Source organism: Thunnus thynnus, chromosome 11 (assembly GCF_963924715.1).
Source record: "Thunnus thynnus chromosome 11, fThuThy2.1, whole genome shotgun sequence".
NCBI classification, from domain to species: Eukaryota; Metazoa; Chordata; class Actinopteri; order Scombriformes; family Scombridae; genus Thunnus; species Thunnus thynnus.
In genome coordinates this window covers 8,768,779-8,789,742 of record NC_089527.1, presented here as the reverse complement: position 1 = coordinate 8,789,742, position 20,964 = coordinate 8,768,779, and the positions used below count along the sequence as shown (strand labels likewise).

Here is a 20,964-nt window from a genome sequence, read left to right as displayed (position 1 = left end):
GATGTTAGACTTGACCTCTTTAACTCCCTCAGATGCTATACACTTTCTAGGGCTTTCATGGCCGAAAGCATGTCAATTAACAGACGTACCCTGCCCCGCGTGACAGCAGTCGGTTATGTCCAAAAATATATGAATAATATTTGGGTCTCTTTGGATTGCCTGGAGGCAGAGGCGCAGGAATAGCATCAGTGTCGTTTCAAAGCGGAGCAATTATCCCAGGCCAGGCTGGACGAATCGATTTCTGCAGACTTTTTAAATGCTCCTGGCCAATTATAAAAGCAGTGCATCCTCCCCTACTGCCCATCCCTGGCATAGGCATCACCAACTGATAGGACTAGGCCTGGAGCACTCTGTCTTTCGTGTCTTTATTCCTTCTTTCCTTTTCTGTTTTTTTTTTTTTTTTTATCTTTCTCATTTTGTCTTCGTCCTTTGTGCCTACCCCAGCAGTAAGATATTCCAATTAGCTATTACTAAGCCCCCACCACCACCATACATTTCGCATCACACTCCACGTGATCATAACCAAGCTAGAAACCAGCTGCTGGTGGGAGAGAGAGGGTGAGTGATGGAGGGAGGGAAAGAGAGAGAGAGAGAGGGAGAGAGAGAGAGAGGGAGAGAGAGAGAGCGCCAAACACCGACTCACTGCGACTCAGAACGCACCACACATACTAAGTAAACGGGGGATCGCTCCGCTCGCGCAGGAGAGCTGCTCGTTTCACCCGTGGTGGATACTATTACACAACTGCCGTCGTCTCCAAACCTTGTCCGTTGGATACTTTGCCTACATCCTCTCAGTTTTACAGTTTTCTTACCTGCTTTTGTATCACCCCCTGTTTCTTTCCCATCTTTCCTCCCCCTCTCCTCATCCTTGAGCATCCTCCCCTTCTCGCAAGTCTTCTTGCCTGCCTGGCTAACTTTTCCACCCGACTCCATCCCACACAACCTCCTCCATCGCTCACCAAACCCTCAGTTTCACCACCCGTCCTCCTATTGCAGCAGCCTCCCCTTTGGAACGGGCGGAACCCATTTGGTCAGTCCACACGGGACACTACATGGGGCGCACGGTCGGAAAATGGTCTGCTGTCGGTGTCTAGGCGCCCCGCTGAACCTGCCGGGATTGGAGTTGTCAGTGCGCGTCTGCATTTCTTTCCCACCTCGCCTGTGCTGTCGGGGCCAGTGAGATATGGGTCTCTCCGTGGCGGCGCAGGCACCACTCAAGGAGCCCCGACGCCTGCGCCAGTGGAGCGGGACGGCGGGAGGCTGGCTCAGGATCACCCTCGTATCGTTTCTCGCCACTTTACCTGTGGAGCAGCTGCGCGCCTTCCCTTCCTCCCTCAGCGACTGCCAGACGCCGACCGGCTGGAACTGCTCCGGTAAGAGTCATATCATGAAGGCAGAGTTGCAATCTCTCTAGGTTTGCGCTTTATCTAGATGTGCACCTATTGTCCAAGTTACGCATATAAGAATAAACCATCAGGACTAAGCAGCATTAGAGGACCGAATCAAAGTTAACAGCTGTAATAACAAGTCTAGCTTCATGCTTTTTTCTTATAAAGTGTTCCCTATGCTTTTGTCCAGTTACCATGCCTGGGTTTCATACTGGTGCTGTGGAATATTTGGGCTGCAGATACTGACGACTGCAAACCCCCCGTGATGAGTGAGAGGATGCACAGTTTGGGGTTGCTTGATGTTCATTTAGCCTTGTTGAGTTTGTCTCGGGGCATGCCAGCAAGGCACGCACAGCCGATCATGTCTGAATAATCACTTGCAGCCAAGAGATCGATGCTTTCGATCGGACACAAAGTGAAAACAGCAACATTAAGGAACATTTTAGCGAGAAATATAGCAGGGAATGATTGAGAGGATTGTCCGCCAGAATAACGTGGTACGCCACAATAATCATACCAGCGCTTAAGAGGCTATGGACACTCTCAGATGTTTCGTCGTGAAACTTGAACATAGCCTACATGTATTTTACTCTGGTCCGCTTGTGGGTTATTATTCCACCTTCTGACAGTTTGATCAATTCGACTGGCTGTAATTCCCAATTCGCGCCCGATAGATTATAAATCTGATATTATTGGCTTTATTTAGCACCCCAGTTGCTTCATTTAGTGTTACTTTAAATATAAATGTAGTCGTTTCTTTTATAGGCCACCAGCTGTAAACTTGTTTCCTCTCCGCGGTGCCCAGAGCGATAAAAGGAGCGGACCGGGCTGCAGAGCACAGCGCCTCGCCATATATTTCCCCTGTCGCCTGTCCAAGTCTGAACCCTTAAAATAGCTCCGAGCCGATTCCACACACTCATTGGCAGTAGCAGTATTGATATTATAGCTCATAACAGCCACGCATCAATATGGAGGCATGACTGCCGTTTTGCAGCTTGAAACTTAGTTCGAGTCCTCTTGGATGGCATCCTAATAAACAAAAGAGGAAATATTATATAGCCTATTGCAAACATCATGGAAATATTCTCTATAGTGACAGACAGCTCTCAGTAGATTAAAATAAATACTGATTCCTGTTTGATTCATTTACAGCAGACAAAACAAAATCCCCTGTCAGATTATGATAGAGATGTTATATCATAGTTTAAAAAATGAATTTGATTATGATAATAGACTATTAATTAGAAGATAAAAGGATAGGCAATATCATTAGATTATGATTGCTGTTCATTGTGTTTGGGATATTGTTGTCCTTATACTAAGCAGCTTTGATGTTTAATTTTTTTTTTTTTTTTTTTTTTTACGAAAACGAAAATCTGGGCAGATTTCAGTGGCAGTCTAGTTTTCAGTTTTCATTTTTTCAACAATTTTAGTCTAGATGTTTAAGTTTTCTAAGAATCCTTTATGTCTGTAGTGGTGCTGAATAAATCCATCTGTTTTACTGTAATATATTATTTTGCAATGATCCCCCATTCATTTATTCAGACTATATCACAATATCATATGTATCGTTGGATATTGGAAGTTTATTTTGTGCTGCTTGTTGATGTAGCTAATGACTGATAATGGCACACATCCTGCCCAAATACACACTCGCCTGCCTCCCCACTTCCTGACACACTCATATGCATTTAGACGAAGGCTTTTATCCTACACGCCTTGAGGAAGCTTAAGTGCATACGCTGACAGCAATGCACACACACACACACACACACACACACACAGACACCCACATTTGCACCCTGCATCAATTAGAATGAATAGAATACAACAAGTCACACATGGTCCATTGTGAAAAAGATACATTTATTTTTAATAATAATCATTTAAAAAAAAAACAGACAGTAATTGCACATGGCTTAATTATCCCTTCTGCATATCATGAAACACTATTATGTGACAGTTTTCAGTCCAGGGGGAAAAAACCAAAGTTGAAAAACAGTGTGCAGATGAGTTCAGTGTCATTTTACTTTTAAGTCGTAGATAATGGGCAGTAGTGTCATGAAAACGGGGTACCAGTCCCCGCAGTGTCGCATTTGAACAAGTGTTGAATGAGATTCTGTTTAATGGAATGAAATAATGAGGGAGAAAAAAAAAAAACTTGCTTTGACAAAGATTGTCATTCTGTTAGGTTTGCATCTGTGGACTGCCATGAAAAGCCGCCACTGAAGGCTTCACTGAGGCAGAACAGAGGATCCCACAATAATCTTGACACTTAGTTAGTCCTTGTTCTATTGTGAGTGCAGAGATAGACTTTGTCTCCAGATGCCTTTGGTGGACCCAGTGTGTCATTAGGATAAATGTTATGTATAAAGCTGCACTAGGAAGAGTTTGAAAGGTTTTGCTGCAACAGAAATGAGTGCTTGTTCCCACAGCTTGAGATCCTGAATGTTTTGTAAATCATTTTTTCCTTCTTGAAATAAAACCTGCCTTAACTAAAGCTGCATTTTGGCCACTTGGGGGCAGTGGAGTCAAGCTATAGTATCAACTTATAAAGTTGTTAGATTTGACGTGTTAACAAACCATTGCTTATTTACACATATAGCATGGAGCAACATTAGCATTCATTTGGAGTTGTTTTTCTGGTCACCTGGTATATGTAAATCCAATATTCGCATCTTGTAGCTCTGTTTTGGTCTCTACCAACTCCTGAGAAAAATATACTCTTAAACTGTGAAAACTACTCCACTATGTTCGCAAGCTAGTTGCTAACTTTGTTTGTCTGCCACTTGGTACTGGTCAGGTAGTGGTCAGTTTATTAAAATGTTTTAACTGAAAACAGATGCCTAGTGCAGCTGGAATCAGCGCTGGTGAAAGTGGGCTGGAAAACCAAAACAATGAGCTGAAAGAAGCTAAAACACGTGTAAGAGTTTAGAGGAACTGTAGAGTTGAGTGCTAATTCCTTCTAGGTTCATCACTACAAGCAAGCCCTTTCACATAATCTTAGTTCATTATTAATATGATCCATTAGATCATAGATCCATTGTTAATATGAATATATTGATTATAGCCACTTCAATGGCCTTTTGAACAAATTAGAACATTTTTATGAAATGGTGGTGGTTGAAGTGTGGTTATGATGGTAATTTATGTATAAACATTAGTATTATTATTAAGTGGAAAGGCTGGTGCTCCATTAATTAAGATTCTATACATGGAAAATGAACATGGGAAGCTAATTCTCTCTAGGACACTGGGACATTTTACTTTTTCTTTTAAATTCATTCAGCACAGTTGACTGTGTATTCAGTATTTTGTGTAATTATCACAGTGAAAACATAATGGCAGTTTGCCTGTAGTTTTTGGATTGTATCATTTTAAATAAATGAGAGAAGTCTGTTATCTTCAATGAGTGCACATTTTTGCAGACTTTTTCCAACAGCCAGCTCATGCCTTTCTGCCATTTTATTCATCCATATTAAAAACAAGTTGAAGCTGAGAATGTTAATACTCACTTCTTGTCGAATGTCAGTTTCAGTCAGTCCAATTTCAGTTTTATTCAGTTTTGCACCGATTGCAGTAGTGGTTGATTACAAAGGTTGCACAGGTTTTGATGCATTGATTGTGTTTGTGATTGTTGATTGCCATGTGTTGTGATGAAAAACTGGGGAACACTGACGGCCTTAACATTAACCTATCGTATCGTTGAGTTATCAAGGACGCTTTTGTGTTTTGTATTGAGAATTTTTACAGATATCATTAAAAGAAAACCTTAACATGGTGGCAGTGAGGAAAATACTTCTGGGACAAAGCTTCAAATCCTGGATTTCAAATTCAGTTCATCCCTGGGACACTCCAAAATCTACATTTTTTAAATTGAAAGAACATCATCAAACAGTTACATAAAATAATAGCAACATCAATAGCAACCACCATAGCAATGACAGAAAGTCTGAAAAAAATCTTCGTAATAATTAACAAATTAAACATCATATATATTCACTAAATGAAGATTATGGAAATAAAATGCATATTTCTGGCTAGAAATGTCATCAAAATGCATATTAATGCCAAAAGTATCTTAAAATATTGAATTTTTCACTGAGAATAAAAGGAATTTCAGCCATTTTGTTTGCTTTCGCAGAGAAACTTGACGGTCACATGACAGCACATGCCTGATAACAAGCCTTCTGCGCCTTCTGGGCTCCAAAAACATTGGCTCACTGAAATAAATGGGTGATAACAGCCTCCTGAACTTACTAGTAGGTTTAGTAGGCTCCTTCAAGCCCTTATGTGTAGGACAGATGTGTGTTGATAAAACCTATTCAATAGGCTGATAACAGTCAAATCGGGTGAACAGTATGACTGATATTTACTACTTACATCTCCTGTGGGGGTGTCTCTGTGCAGGGGCCACAATCCCTTCTTCACTGAATCCCACTGCTATTGTTAACTCTGAAAGGCCATGTGATGCTTTGATTGTGAAAGTGACAGGGATAAGTGCAGAATATGCAAAGCCCCCTGTAAATTCCATCAAGGGGAGTGAATTACCAGAAAATTGGCCATCTGCTTCAAAGATTTGTCAAGACAGAGGTCAAAAGTACTTCACTTGCATGCAGGTCCACACCTCTGACAGGATACAATAGCAGAAAAATTAAAGTATGAAACAAGGCAGTTGTAGAGACGATAAGTAAAATGAGAGTATTAACTGAAAATGTTTTATTTTTCCACTTGGAAAAACAGCGTTAAAGACGTGCTGTAATTAAAGCACCTCATTCTGATTATGATCTGGGAGTTTTTATTGCTCAGAGTTATTGTGCATTTTAATAACCTGACAAAGTGAAAACTAAACTATCCGTCTCTTCATGACAAACCTGTTGCAAACTTATAGAAAAAAAATAAGCCCCCGGGCACGAGAGAGGTCAAGAAAGGATGTCTCACCACTGTGGTTGTTCAGCCCTCATTATTAATTCACTCTACTTAATTATTGATCAGTACAATGCTTAAAACGGGGGAAGGACTCCTCGTTGTCCTTAGTGTTGTGAAATTCCAGGTAGGTAGGAGGAGATGCATTTGGCTGACAAGCTCTCTCCTTTAGACAAGTAAGTGCTTCGCTTGCCATCTTAATCGTTAGCATATAAACATTACCTTTTCAATATTTGATGTTTGCCAGCTTGTTTCTCCTGGCAAACATCAATATTTGATGTTTGCCAGGAGAAACAAGCTGGCAAACGGCCATTTTTTTTTTCTCCTGGCAAACAGGGCAGGGGCAGGAAGTGTAAGTTTTCCTGGCCTCTGACACAGTGCAACTTGGGCTGTGCACAGCACCTGTATCAAACAGCACCCATGACATTTTCTAAAAGAGGGAATGAGAGGGAAGGATTTCACTCGCATGTACAGTCTGTGCACAAAGAAAATAAGAAAAGATCATACAAAGTAAAAAAAAGTGCAGCGAACAGACAAATACCATCTAGATGCACAGTAACCAATGACAGCTGAAATCCTTGTGAATATCACATTGAATATTATTACCTTAGGAATTCATTATCATGTGCCAGAAAGTTGCTCCTTCCACTGTCAAGATACTATACAATATCTGTCAGCAGGTCCCTCCCTGCAGTTATTTTTTGTAACTTTGTTGCCGTAGACATTTGAGTCTGTTCTACTACTAGATTAGATGTTATGAAGAGCAATTTGTAGGTTGAATTCCTCTATAAATTTATACTCTAGGTATCATAATGTTATGCAGGTTTCAGTATTTTCAACCTCATCAACGTCAAACTAAATCCTGTTCAGATGCCAAATGTCGCTCTTGAAGGCCCCGATTTTGAATCAGTGTCGAGTGTTTAATAGTTATGATAGTCCTGCAGCAGTTCAGGTTAATGATTAAAAAAAGGTCTCTTGTACTTATTAAGATTTTTTGACATACAATATAATCAAAACGTGTTTCCATCAAAGAGTCTGAGCTCCCGTACTGACAGTTATGGTCCATTTATGTCTTTTGCACTTTGGAAATGTTCATCTTTAGAGAAAAGGCTTATTAGAGATGTGACATGATTTGACATGATTTAAAGTTTTGGAAATCTAAGCACAGTGTTGGAACTTTTATTTTTCAAGAAAGTGTTACGTAATGTATACATTTGCTTTTCAGATTTTTTTTTCTTTTAATACACAGATTGTCTATTTGTTTATGGTTTTTTAGACAGGCGCTCTATAGTTGTCAGAACTGAGTTTCTACTCAAAAATGGATCCCGGGTGGAGATAACAATAAATGGTTTACTTTGATAAGTGATGTGGATGTTACAGCCAGCTAATCCTACAAGTGTGAAAAACTTAGTTTGTATCTTTTCTTCCCCCCTTTTTTTTTTTTAAAAAAAAAGGTTATTTTTGGGCCTTATGTTGCTTTATGAGATATCGACAGTAGAGAGATGACAGGAAATGAAGGAGAGAGAGATGTGAAATGACATGTGGGGGGATTTTGTGGTTCACGGTCAGCATCTTAACCCCTAGGTCACAGGGACAACCCTTATCTTTACCTTCTCAACAAGCGGAACGGCTTTGGCTTAGATCCACCTAGAAGCTGACGAAGTAAATGTGGACATCAGAAAACGAATTAGTGAAAAAAAAAGGCCACTTATTGTTTTCTCTCTCCTGTCAAGTTGTCCAAATTTTACAGCACCCCATTTTACGCTCCTGACTGATCGTGTTTTAGTGTCATAGAGCAATTGCTCCATTACAACAAATCTATATTGATGCTGATGTTTTCCGAATGTATGCACTCAGATTGCAGAATTCAAAAGCTGCCACCTAAGTGAACCTGAAAAAGGATTGCAGCAAGGGCCGAATTTGTTTCATGGCTAAAAGACATACATCCCTAGGATAATGAAAACTGACTTCTGTGCATGTCAGGGTGATTGTGTGTCATTTATTACTGTGAAAGTAATGACATTTTTAAGAATATTGCATTCCCCAAGCTATCAGCTGACAAATATGATATATTACCTCTCAGGTTTCAGTATTGTAGATCTATATTTATAGTCGCTGTTAGGCACTCATTGTCATATAACTAATTGAGATTTGTGTTGCGTTTTCTTTGAAGCCTAAATCCTGTTTGCCGTGATGTTTCTGAGGAGTGATCATCTGGGACATTTATTCTATTATTTTTTTTATACTTGTTTCATTCAGAGGCTTGACATCCATGACAAAAGCTGATGCATCACTTGCAGCCTTGTAAACAGTTCACAGAAACAATCTCTGTTGTGATTGAAGTTTAGACAAAGTTTCTTTCTTTTGTCTCCAATTTTTTGATTGCTGCAGTTGCGGTAGTTGTTTACAAGTGATACATGTATTTTTCTTGCTTGCTGGCTGCCGAAGATGTTCAAGCCGCACAAGAAGACAGTGGCAATGAGGAGGAGCCACATTCTCTCTTTTTCCTTTCATTTAATAAAAACAATGGGTTCTCTATAGCCTGCTGTCTAGGAACCTTGAAAAAATGCTAAAATATCTAACTAAAATGATCAGCTTGGGGTGATTTCAAACACACACACACCCACGCGTGCACACACACAAAATCCTGTCTTACAAGCTAGGCTGAAAGGGATCTCATATTTTTATATTATTTGTATACACCTAGCCGGTACTTTGATTGTCACCGTAACAATGCAGCTCTCCAGAGAGTATCATCAACATGCCAGTTGCCTGGGTGCCAATTTTTTTTTCTGGCTTTCCAGATTACTTCATATTGCCCTCTGTGTGCTTAGGGCTTTGTTCCATCCATGCACTCCAAACGTCGAGACCTCTCATGTCACTGTTCTTGGCTCGATGATTGTATATTTGCACAGAGAGCTTGCGTTTTATGGTCATTCAGGACCCTGGAAAATTGCAGGTTTGTTTTAGCACGGGCTTGACTTCCATGGGGTATTATTGCCCGCTAGGTTGTTTCATGCCAAGGAGGGGTTTTAGAAGGAGAGGAGGGTATTGGATTATTTTAGTTCGGTTACAAAGGTGCTGAGTGTAAGTGTCCATTATAAAAGGACATCTCTTAATAGAAACTAGCATTGTAAAATATCTAAGTCATAGGTGGTTGATGAAGAGTCCAAAGCTGAGAATATTTAAATTTATTTAGTATATATATATTTTATTAAAGTTAAAGTTTCTACTAAGGCAAAAGAGATGTTTTTCACAGGGTTCATTGTGTTGAGTCTCATTTAACCTTTTATTTGAGTGCAGCACTTGTGAAACTTTGAATCAATATCACTTGGATCACTCCTGGAGATTAAAAAATATGAAGGTGGTTTCAAAGTACTTTGTGTTTTGATGAGCTCTGAATGAATATCTGTCATACTTAACTGTAAATTTCTGATGAACTTTTTAAATGTTTTTGTTTTGTATGTTTGCTTTTGTAGATTGGTTGGTTTGTGTTGTTTAAATGTTTGAATGATGGCAAAACCTTGGCCAAGTCTGACTGAAACATAGAGCTACAGGATTGGGTAGAGAATAGTAAGAGTGTAGCGTTGTAAGAAGACATGCTGCTGAAGTGTCCTTGAGCATGACAGTGATGTCTTACCTGCCCCAGGAGAGCTGTTAGCAAGCTGAACATGACATTTGTGCTCCCTGTAGAGGATGGCACGCCTAAAGAGAATATCTGTATGAGATCAGTTAAGTACTCAATTAGGAGATTTTTGTTCACACTGGATGTGCCTGGTTAAATAAGGTTAATTAAGATAACCTAAAATTGGATTTATAATATATTTTCGTACCTATCTCACCCTCTGGAAGAGCAAATGCATTTTCCAAAGGTGCTTAAAGTGGCAATACTTGTCACTGAAAAAAGAAGACACATTGAATTATGTAGGATTTAAATGTTCACAATATAACAACCATCAAAATGTTCAGTGGATTTTCACTAGATCTGAGCCGCATAGGTAAAATTCTTTGCATGCATAGCTTTCTGTTTATTAAATCCATGTATTATCCATTACCCCATGCCGCAAAGCATGAACTGAGACAACTACAGGAACAAACCCCACATTGTTCATCCACAGCTTCAAATTCCGATTTTCTCACTTCTGGACTTCAGGCTCTTCTTGACTTACAGTATTTGTCTTATTTAATGCATCAATAAACATCTCATGCATTTTTAAAGTAAAGTCCTCCATCAGGTTTCAGTTAATTGCTCTAATCAGTAGGCACAGCAACAACTGTTACATAAGTGAAGTACTGTGGAGTTATTAATGTGCTAGCGTGCGGTAAAATAAGTAGTAACTCAATGCTTTGGATGAAATGCATGAAACTCATTACATAAACAGGTCTAGTGATTCTGCATGTGCACTTGAGCAAAAGGTGAACACTAGAGCCTGACCAATGGATTAAGGCTGACACAATATTGATTATTGATATTTGAAAGATAACTACAGTATCTTATATTTGTTTTTCATTAACTGTAAACAAATATTTTTTCGGTAAAATGTGAAAAAGATATGAAGGCAAGGCAAGATATTTTTCTGTCTCAAAACAGATTATTATTTAAATGACATTTGCTGTAGATATCTGATATATAGTACATTTTAAACAGTAATCTACACTAGAAATCACATTTTTGATAACTATAATTGAAAAACATTTTTTTGCATTTACTCATATACCTGTGATAAACACCAATATCAGCTGACATCAGTTGAGCTCTCATGTCTCTTCTTACTAAGGCTGATGTAGCAGATTTCCTAGATGCATATGCATGATTTTTACGCCGAGCTCTCCAAATAAATAAATACAAATATAAAGACATATAACTATAAATAATAAATACAGCATAAACAAATATTATTAAAATGGCTTCTTTGGGACTACACAACATACCAAAATATGATGTATACTGAAATCCCATTACGTTATCATCAAGCAATTAGTAATTAATGATCAAAACAAACATGGATCATGCTGTTTTTAAATTTCGTCTCAGACAACTTAAGTAATGTGGTTTGATTCTGAAGCCGTCTCTGCAAAAGATAATGCTACTGAAAATGTGCTGCTCCTCATGAAACAGGATGACTTGGACTTTCAGTATGATATAGACTTTTACTGTTTTCAGCTGTAATTTAGATTGATATATACAGCAAACTGGGAATAAAACATTACCTTTAATTTTTTATGAGATTGTGTAAACAATTAATAAATTATATACTGTATATACTGTATCAATGCTTTCTGCTTTACAATAACAACATTTTTAGCTGTATTTCAGCTGAAATTCAGTTTATTTGGCACTATGAAATGCAGAAGCCTTTATGTACATGGGGTGGCTCTTACATGGGTTGGCTCTTTGTGAACAATCGGTTCAGGTGGACTGATAGCCCCGAGCTCAGTCTACAGTCTCATGCCCACGTGACTCTTTGATTTGATTCAGGATGCTTTGTTGGAGTCATTTGAGATCCCTAACACAGCCAGAATCGGATCATATCCCAGGTTTGCCTCTCCAGGACAACGCCCCTGGAGTCAGCCTTGTTGTATACAAACAAATATTCAAGAAAACCTGAACAAATGAGTAGATAGAATGTCAAATGCAGATGCTTCCATACGAGGTCACTGAATAATTTGATGAAAATGAAACATAACACAGTCACAGTCACCAGATCTCAACCCAATTGAACACCTATGGGAGATTTTTTGACTGAGGTGTCAGACAGTGCACCAAGTGAGGGAATATCATTGTGGAATAAATTGTGTTTAATGTCTACAGCCCAGAAACTGGTAGTTTTTTATATGTATTTTATCATTTTGGCAGCTAAGGGCAAGTATGTGTACCAGCATTGTGTTTTTAAAGTGTACAGAGTGTGTTTAAAGAACGCATTGTGCTGTGGGAGCCATGACTAATGACAGACGGTCATTATGAATGACCCTGAAGGGGGCTCGGGGTTGCTTGAGGGCTGAACAGAGAAAAACACTTAGTCACTGGTGTCTGTTGTTGGCTTTGGTCTTCCAGGTTTTGATGACCGAGACACAGACCTGTTCTTGTGCGACACCAACACATGCAAGTTCGACGGGGAGTGTCTACGAATCGGGAACATGGTGACATGCATTTGCGACTTCAAGGTAAGACCTGTGATGTTTCTGTTTTACTGTTTTTTCTTTTGTTTGTTTCGTTTATTTCTTTTATATTTGGTGTTAATTGACTGTTCCCTGAACCCCCTCCCCTGAGGAGTGATAGCTTAGCAATTTCTCCACCTACAGAAGCGTTGTGCATACAGGGCTCTAATGGGCTCTAAGAATTCTACAGGCTGTGTATATTTTTATTTCCTGTCCAAACCCTAAACCACAAAACAAGAACAACAGCTGATACAATCTGCTAGCAGCTGGCAAAACTTGACGGTCGCCAGCTTGAATTGAGAAGCTTGCTCTTGTCTCTCTGTGCTGAAATCAGGGATCCATTGATTTTAAAATGACTAAGTAGTTCAAGTGGTTAATCTGGCACTGTTATGGTAAAATGCATATGCGCTGTGCGAGAATGGAAAGCGTAGCAACAGTAACTAAGGGGGGCGGGGCTTAGCGAACAGTCCAGTGAAAGAGCCTGCACAGTATGTGGGATGTTACGTATTTAGTAGTACAATATTTCTTGAAGCATTTGAATAATCTTAAGCCAGTTGAAGATGTATACTACATCAACTCTTAGATAAGCACTTTCTTGTATTTGAGGGTTTGGAGTGTGAACAGACGATGGGCAGAACTGTTTGATCTGTGTCTACTTTTAGAAAATACTTTTTATTTTGATTTCAACACGAAATCTAATAATAATAAAGATAATAAAGATTTAATAAGATCATATGTTGTTGTGTCTACTTAAAACTCACACAGTGTGATTCACACAACTTGCAAGTTCTCTTGAACATAAAAATACTCGCTGTAGATGTCAAAAACTTCATCATTAACAATGTAGTATGTTACTGGAACCATGTGTTGAGTTTAAATGCAATATATTTTTTAAATGAAACGACAGTAATCAACTGGATTGAAGTCCATTGTCCTGACTGGAGAGTACGAGCCCCGAGGGGAGGTGGTTGCATAGTATGAGCCAGCTTTACAGCGCCTTGTGAAACCCCATGTCACTGTCCTGGACCACTGTACGCTGTCCACATTCATAAAGAGCCCTGCCACTGATGAGACCAAAGACTGGAAGGCCCTCGTTAATGGCATAAATCTAGGAAATTATGCTGTTCTTGATAATGACTCATACTTAACTTTATGACCAAACCTATAATATAAAAGGAGCAAACCAGTCAGCTGAGTATTGATTTTGGTATAACGTTTGCAAGCTTTGCCGACTGATATGCTATGCAGAGCTCTGGATAAATGAAGCCACTGAGATCTGAAGACGTTGCACGTGTTCTCATCCGTCGCTTTTATCAGCACGTCATCAGCGCAACCAGGCACTAGGCAAGCTGACACTCGATTGGTCACCAGCTTTTATCTCAATTTTGTACTTCCCTGGGAGCAAACGTTAACAGAGGCCTGTAGATAAATGACATTACAGCTCCATTCCTCTTCAGGAGATCTCACACTGATACCGCTGTCGCTGTGTACTGAGGCACTCTATGCTCTCAGAAAAGAGCAGGTCATACCACAATTTCTGGCTTAATACCACAGGATTGAGGTCAACTCAGCTATGCATCATCTCTTTGTCTTTATTTCATCAATCAAGGTAAACATGACCTTCCTTGCCTAGCAACTGTTGCCTTGTCCCGAAATAATCAGTCACTCCTAATTAATGTCAAATAAATAGATCCAAGATTTTTCCTTTTCCTTCTTGTCGACAGCTCATTCAAAACTGACAGAGGAGGCATGAAAGTTGTATAGATTATCATCCATGATGAATTTTCTTCATTCTAACAGAATCTATAGAAGCGTGCGCACACACTCACACACAAAAAACCCCAAGGAAGAGACATGGAAGGGGCTCTGTGAGGAGGAAGTGAGTTTGATGTGGTGGAATCAATGGACACTATTCATTGCCAAGATGCATTAGATTCACCTCACACTGACTCTTGAAAGAGCCAAGACTTTCACTCACTAACCGGAGTCAAACTACTATGAAGTAACATGCTGTCCTGTACCTGGAAATGCTTTTTTTTGTGTGTCAGCTAACACCATACCCTGACTAATTCATCTCACAATAGCTGCTGGCAGAATCTATTGTTGCCAGTTTGGTTTTGTTAATGTCAGGTCACAGTGCCGATTCCCAAAGGGGTCGTCCATTCTAAAAATATGTGCGCTCATGGAGCTGTGGAACATTTCAATTAAAACTGTGCACCAAAGGGTAAATAGACATTTCAGGTTTTTTTTTTTTGTTTTACTGGTGCTTTGTGTTATATTGCCAGAGTTTTGGAGTTTCGAATTGCTTCTCATAACTACATATTTGACATGTTGATTTTCTGTTTACACAAAGCGTGACAGAAAGTCATAATCCAAACAACAAAACATGCATTTGTCAAGTTCTAAACATCTAACCCACTGTGACACCAGTTGTCTTGATTTACATTCATTCAGTAATATTTGTTTAGTGAACATCTAGGAAAAGATTGAGATGGTTGATAGATAACACTAACATTAATTCTAAAAAAGGGAATAAACCTTAATTTATACATGTAAGTGAATCAATATGACAATTTGCCCACAGTAGCTGAAATGACCAAATAATCATTCAAATTAAATGCATGAGTTTGGTGCAAAGAAATGAAATATTAACAAAAATACATGACCAAAGCATCTGATCAAATACAGTATGTGCAAACATGACTTTTGATAGTCAGTAGGCAGAAAAGATATACAGCGATTCTTTTTGAAAGGCGTTCACGTCACAAGGGGAAGGGGGCTGCAAAAACACAGTGTGTGTAGTTTTTGGAGGGATGTAGCAGCTTTGTTTACAAACTAGATGTCATGTTGGAGCAGATTGTGTGTGGAACATCTGTAAAAGCTTCTCAGGAATTTTAAGGAGACTTTCCAGATGAGTGGGAGACAGATGTCAACACAGCAGATGTAATTAATGTGATGGGTAATTTATGTCGCAATTATAGCTCGATGTTGCTGACTACAGGCCTTCGTCAAAAAAATACTTTTAGTTTTTCAAAATAGGTCAGATTTAGCAGATGTGTCAGCAAGAAAGTTCAGCCAGAAACTGCTAATTATTTTCTGCGGCTGACGCCAGTGACTTCACACCGACTGAATTGTTTTGTAATACACCTGGTTCACAGTCAAGACATGTATGGCACCAGGAATGAAGCCTGTAACCAAGTGGGATATATTTAGGTTTGATCCCAGAATGTGTCTGATTTGTTTGGAATGTTTTGCAGAATAAACAAGACAAATACACCCAATTGTATGTAATGATTGTGTTTCTGCCATTTTTGGCTCATGGTGATGTTGCCTGATCTCCCAGTCCTGTTTCAGGCTGGAGGCTCGTGGGGAGGATGCTTACAGCAGAGCGGTAGAGGGCATCCAGCTTGTTAAGGATTTTCCTCAGTTCATAACGCCACGTTTGTTGTTACTGTGTAGAAGAACTTAATCTTTTTTATTTGATACAGAGTCAGGCACACAAAACTGTATGCACATGAATGAACAGTAAAGACTTCAGAAAATATCCGAAACCAGAATTCCTGTACTGACTACAGGAACAAGGTCTCAGCCTCATTTAAAACGTATTACAGAAAAATATCTACCAAAGTGCTTAAATTGCAATCAAATTGAAATAAAAAGGCAATAAAATCAACGCAACTTACAGAATTACATGCCTCGTCCTTCTGGCTGCCTCAGACACACAACAGCTCTAAAGATTGTATATAATTCTCTTGAAATAATGTGATATAGATTCATGGTAAATCGACATTGCAGTCACAAAAAGTCACACACAAAAGTTTAACTCACCAAAAAGTTTAACTCACCAAAAAATGTCATTTTTCTGTCCTCATCAGAAAAATGACATCATTGGTCACTCACTCACGCTCTGGGTGAATAGTATGATTTTGACAATGCAGACAACTATTCACATTCCTTTTCTTGCCATTGGTCAATGTTGGTTTCTTTTAACCATGTCTTTGATCTTTCCCTAACTTTAATCAAGTAATTTTAGTATCCTAAACCTTCCTTACACAAAACCTGTCTTTACAATATGGCAGAGATGTTTTTCTACCCGGATACAATAAATCTCACAGGATTAAATAGCTAAATATGGTTGTCAAGTCATTGAGATGTACTGTTATTGGGTAATCTCTATCATTTCTCCTTATGGAGCTCTTGTGTTCACTTATTCTCTGTTTTATTGATGCACATAATTTCTTACCAATATAGGCTAACCCACAAGGGCATTTGATCATATAAATTACATGAGAAGTGGAACATGTGATGACATCATTGATAGTATACGTTTTGTTAGTATGAGGATGAGTAATAAGTTGTTACACTTGACTGTATTATTTCATTGAGCACATCCTTTGCCACATTTGTAGCAGCCATTTGTAAGAGGTTTTAACAAGGCTTGTGCACTTTCTCACTGATTTTACACTAGCATGTACAAGGCTATCTCTGAGATTATGTCTTCTTAGATAGACTATCAATGGTGGTTCTTTCACATACATGCACATTTCTGGATCTGATGATAATATGTGCCAGTGTTTTTTAATAATAGATCCCAGTCTATGGCAGCAATAATGCCCAACATCCCCTAGTACCAGCTTCTCAAATGTGAAAATTTGCTGTTTTTCCATGTCTTTCATTATAGTAAATTGAATATCATTGGGTTTTGGACTAATGATCAGACTAAAGAAGACATTTGATGACATCATCTTGGGCTCAAGGAAACTGTGATGGACATTTTTCATTATTTCCCGATGTTTAGTAGACTCATTAATTAATTGATTGATTGAGAAAATAATCAGCAGATTCATTGAAAATAAAAATAATTGTTAATTGCAGACCTAAACTGTTGAATTATGTGCATGTAGACAGCAGGACAGTGGATGTGGTTCTGCAACTAATGCTTATTTTTACTATTGATTAGTTTGCCTATTATTTTCTCAATTAATTGATTAATAGTTTTGTATAAAATGTCGTAAAGTAGTGAAAAATGTCTGTTATAATTTCTTAGAGGTCATGGTGACGTCTTGTTTTGTCAGATCAACAGTCCAAAATCTGAAGAAAGTTGATTTACTATCATTTATGACACAGACAAGCTTCAAATCCTCACATTTGAGAATCTGCAACCAGAAAAATTCCTGCATTTTTGCTTGAAAAAATGAATACAATGATTATTCAATTATCAAAATAGTTGCAAATTAATTATCTGTCCATTGACCAATCAATTAATCATTAAAGCTGTAGTTGATATAACATTAAGGGTCTGCATATGTGGACGTTCTCCACGTCATTCTCGCTCCTCGTGAACATGAGCGGATGAGTATATTTACTCAATGCGGGCTCTCCCACGTGGACTGGTAAAGTAGAATCAGAGCTGATGTAACATTAGTTCACATAAAAGTGGCTTATAGTCATTCTTTCCTGACATCCTAATACACATTCAGCATCATAATTTACATTCAGTCAGCGTAGCATATTTATTGACTTTATGTAAGAGAACTTAGGATAATGTTGACAGCACATTTGGTCTTCAATATGCGCCCTGCTGCTTGTTTGATGTGGCTACTATTCGCTCTAATGTCTGACCTCAAATTGCTCTCCCGCTTTTCACTGCCGGAAGCTGTCTAATGTTGGGTTGTGATGGCTGGACTGCTGAAGCTCACAGCACTTCAAAGAGGGATGAGCGCTAATGTGAGTTCATATGCTGTTGATGGGTGGGTGTGGAAGGGCAGCGCATCCTTCATATTGCACTAAACAAGGACCGGTGAAAATGCGTCGGTACATACCTTTCAAATCCACACACACACACACGCACACACATCCCAAAAAAAGCTTGCAGAAACACAACTGGCCCGCCCTCTCCAACTTCCTCCATCTTCCTCTCTGGAACTCTCCTTCCGCATGCACATAAACACACAGCCATGTAATACAGAATGTAAACTAATGAAATACCTACTGTTACACACACATTCACACAGACCCAGGTGGTACTGACACCAGCTTCTGATGCAGACCCCATTCCATATATTTGCATTAATTTATCATCCTTTTATCCAGGGCCATGTGAACAGACTGGGACCCAGTTTTTGAATAATGGTGAATTTATTTCCTGATGCAGGGCCCATATAAAAGGCCACACTCGGATGCTATAACAGCAGGGACCCTGACAATGATGATGATAAGCATTCAACTGTGACTAAGGTGACAGAACGTAAAATGCCAGCCTGGTCTCAGGGCTACTTATCAGTCTTTTTATAAAAACTGAATGCACTTTGGTTTTTCACACTGAACAAAATCAGCTACTGAAACTGATAGCGAGTGGTAATGAGATCGTTGTGGAGGGCTCTCCAGTTTATTTTGAAGTCACAGCTAAAGATCAAAGATGGACGGATTTGCCCTACTTACCCAAAATAAGCCATTTTTGAACAACCTTGATTTTGTGTGATTTGTTTATGACCTAATTTACCCTCAAGGTAGCCTGACCCGTTATTTACGAAAAAAAAGTTATGCAAAGTTTCTCCCTAGCATCCATCGTTAGTTTAAAATTAAGCTCATCTCATTAATTAACATTCACATCTATGTGCATGTCCTCCACTTGCACACTGGCCTTCTGCACATTCATGTACAGTTTATCGTGTCTCATCTGTCATATTGTTTGCTTGATATTGTTTCATGTGCTTGTTATTATCAGTGTTTTTTTTCTGTATAAAGATAATTAAAGCACTGGAGGAGGCATTTGCACATGTATATTTTATTAGCAATTTGCGACATAACATGGCACATACAGTACATCCGTCCTCTTGATGCGTGTCATCACTGCTTACTGTGGCTTTTTTCACACTGTACTACATATGCTAAAATTTAAAGGCGTATATTTCATTTTAAATTTCAACTGGTGATGGTTTTGACTGGTGAATAAAGTCAATTCAGTGCTGTTCTAGCTAAGCAAATTAATGTATTCTTCTTTTAGAATAAGATTAGTACTGGATTATTTCATCTTCCTGTATTTTGCATAGCCGAACCCTCTTTCAACATGACCTGCATCTCCTGCTATCTTCAGACTTCCTGCCAATGCCTCTATCCTCTCACTTGTTTTTGGTTTTTTTTCAAATCACTTCTGTGTGTTGGTTCTTGTAGGAGAGTTGTGAGCCCTTAAGGTCTTAATCTGAGATTTCTTCTACCACTTTAAAGGGCCCTTTACACTGTGCGATTCTGGGCTGTCTGAGACCAAACGACCAAAGTGGTAGTCCTACTGTAAATCGCACTGTGAGACAAGTCAACTGACAACAGATTTGGCAAACAAAGACAGTCTGAGGCAAAATTCTGACAGTGTCAGAAATTTAAGACCAAATTCTCACAATGTGACTGCTGCTACGACCCACATCTACACACCAATCAATCAGAATATGACATATTTTGTAAGTGCAGTTTATTGAATAAAGTTTAGGGGGAAAAAACACCTTATTACATCCATGGCACACACAAACTGAAACGATGGAGGTGACTTTGCTGCATTTTCAAATCATCAGAACAGCACAAATTTATGACACAAGCTAATGACATGTCTCTGTCTCTGCTTTCATATGTTTTTTTTTTTTTTTCTATTTACATTGTCGTACCACACTTCGCCACACATTCAGCACACAATCAGAAATGCCTCAAATTGATATTATGCAGTCTGACACAGATTGTGACCAAGATTTAATTACAGTATAGCAGGCATCTCGCAGTGTAACATGCAATAAAACCTACATGATCGTTGTTATCACACAGTCTAAAGGCGGCTGAATGTAATAGGTTAAAGCATTTTCTTTAGGCCTCTGAATGCTTAGAACTACTTTCTACTGAAAGATACTCCAAACTGCATGAAAATTGCAGGCGAGAATATAGCAGAAGAAGGGAAAAGTTCAGGTCTTATTTATTATGGAAAGATATGTTACCGAACTTTTCAATGGTAATTTTTCAATGGTCTTAGGAGCACAAACGAAAATTCTATTTGCATCCATCGTCCAAACCTTAACACATTAAACCAAAATGATCTGCATGGCCAAACACAAACCGTGAGAAAATATGTCAGCTTTATTTAATTTCGGTTAATTAATCCTTGTTCTTGCAGGTGTCTGTGGTTGGGCACAACCACATCTTGCCGTTGCCTTTGATAAATGTGCCAATAGACGAGTTAGCACAGGAAAGAATTTTCTGAGCCACATATCTGTGTATTAATATGTGAGAGTGTGCCGTTAAACCGAAGTCGGTGTTGATGTAATTTAATATTTCACACATAATATGGATCAAAACCTAATGACATAATTAGGCTTGTGTAAAATGTGACATAACTGCTATGTACTTTTTATTACACAGTTAGTTTTCTCACCTGACGGCACAAAACCGGTTTTAAAAACGGTTTTAACAGCATGTATAAGCTACAATAATGTGCAACAATATTGTGCTGAAT

At 38.8% G+C, this 20,964-nt stretch overlaps 1 protein-coding gene across 2 annotated transcripts in view; it reads left to right on the top strand.

Annotated features, from left to right (window-relative positions):
* The first annotated feature begins 217 nt into the window (after positions 1 to 217).
* Positions 218 to 20,964, top strand: part of tmeff2a (transmembrane protein with EGF-like and two follistatin-like domains 2a) — a 122,979-nt gene continuing 102,232 nt past the window's right edge. For both annotated transcript variants that reach the window (XM_067603085.1, XM_067603084.1), the window contains exons 1-2: positions 218 to 1,373; positions 12,370 to 12,479. In XM_067603085.1, coding sequence (XP_067459186.1) covers positions 1,184 to 1,373; positions 12,370 to 12,479 — 300 coding nt within the window. In that variant the 5' untranslated portion in view covers positions 218 to 1,183. The remainder of the gene's footprint in view (positions 1,374 to 12,369; positions 12,480 to 20,964) is intronic.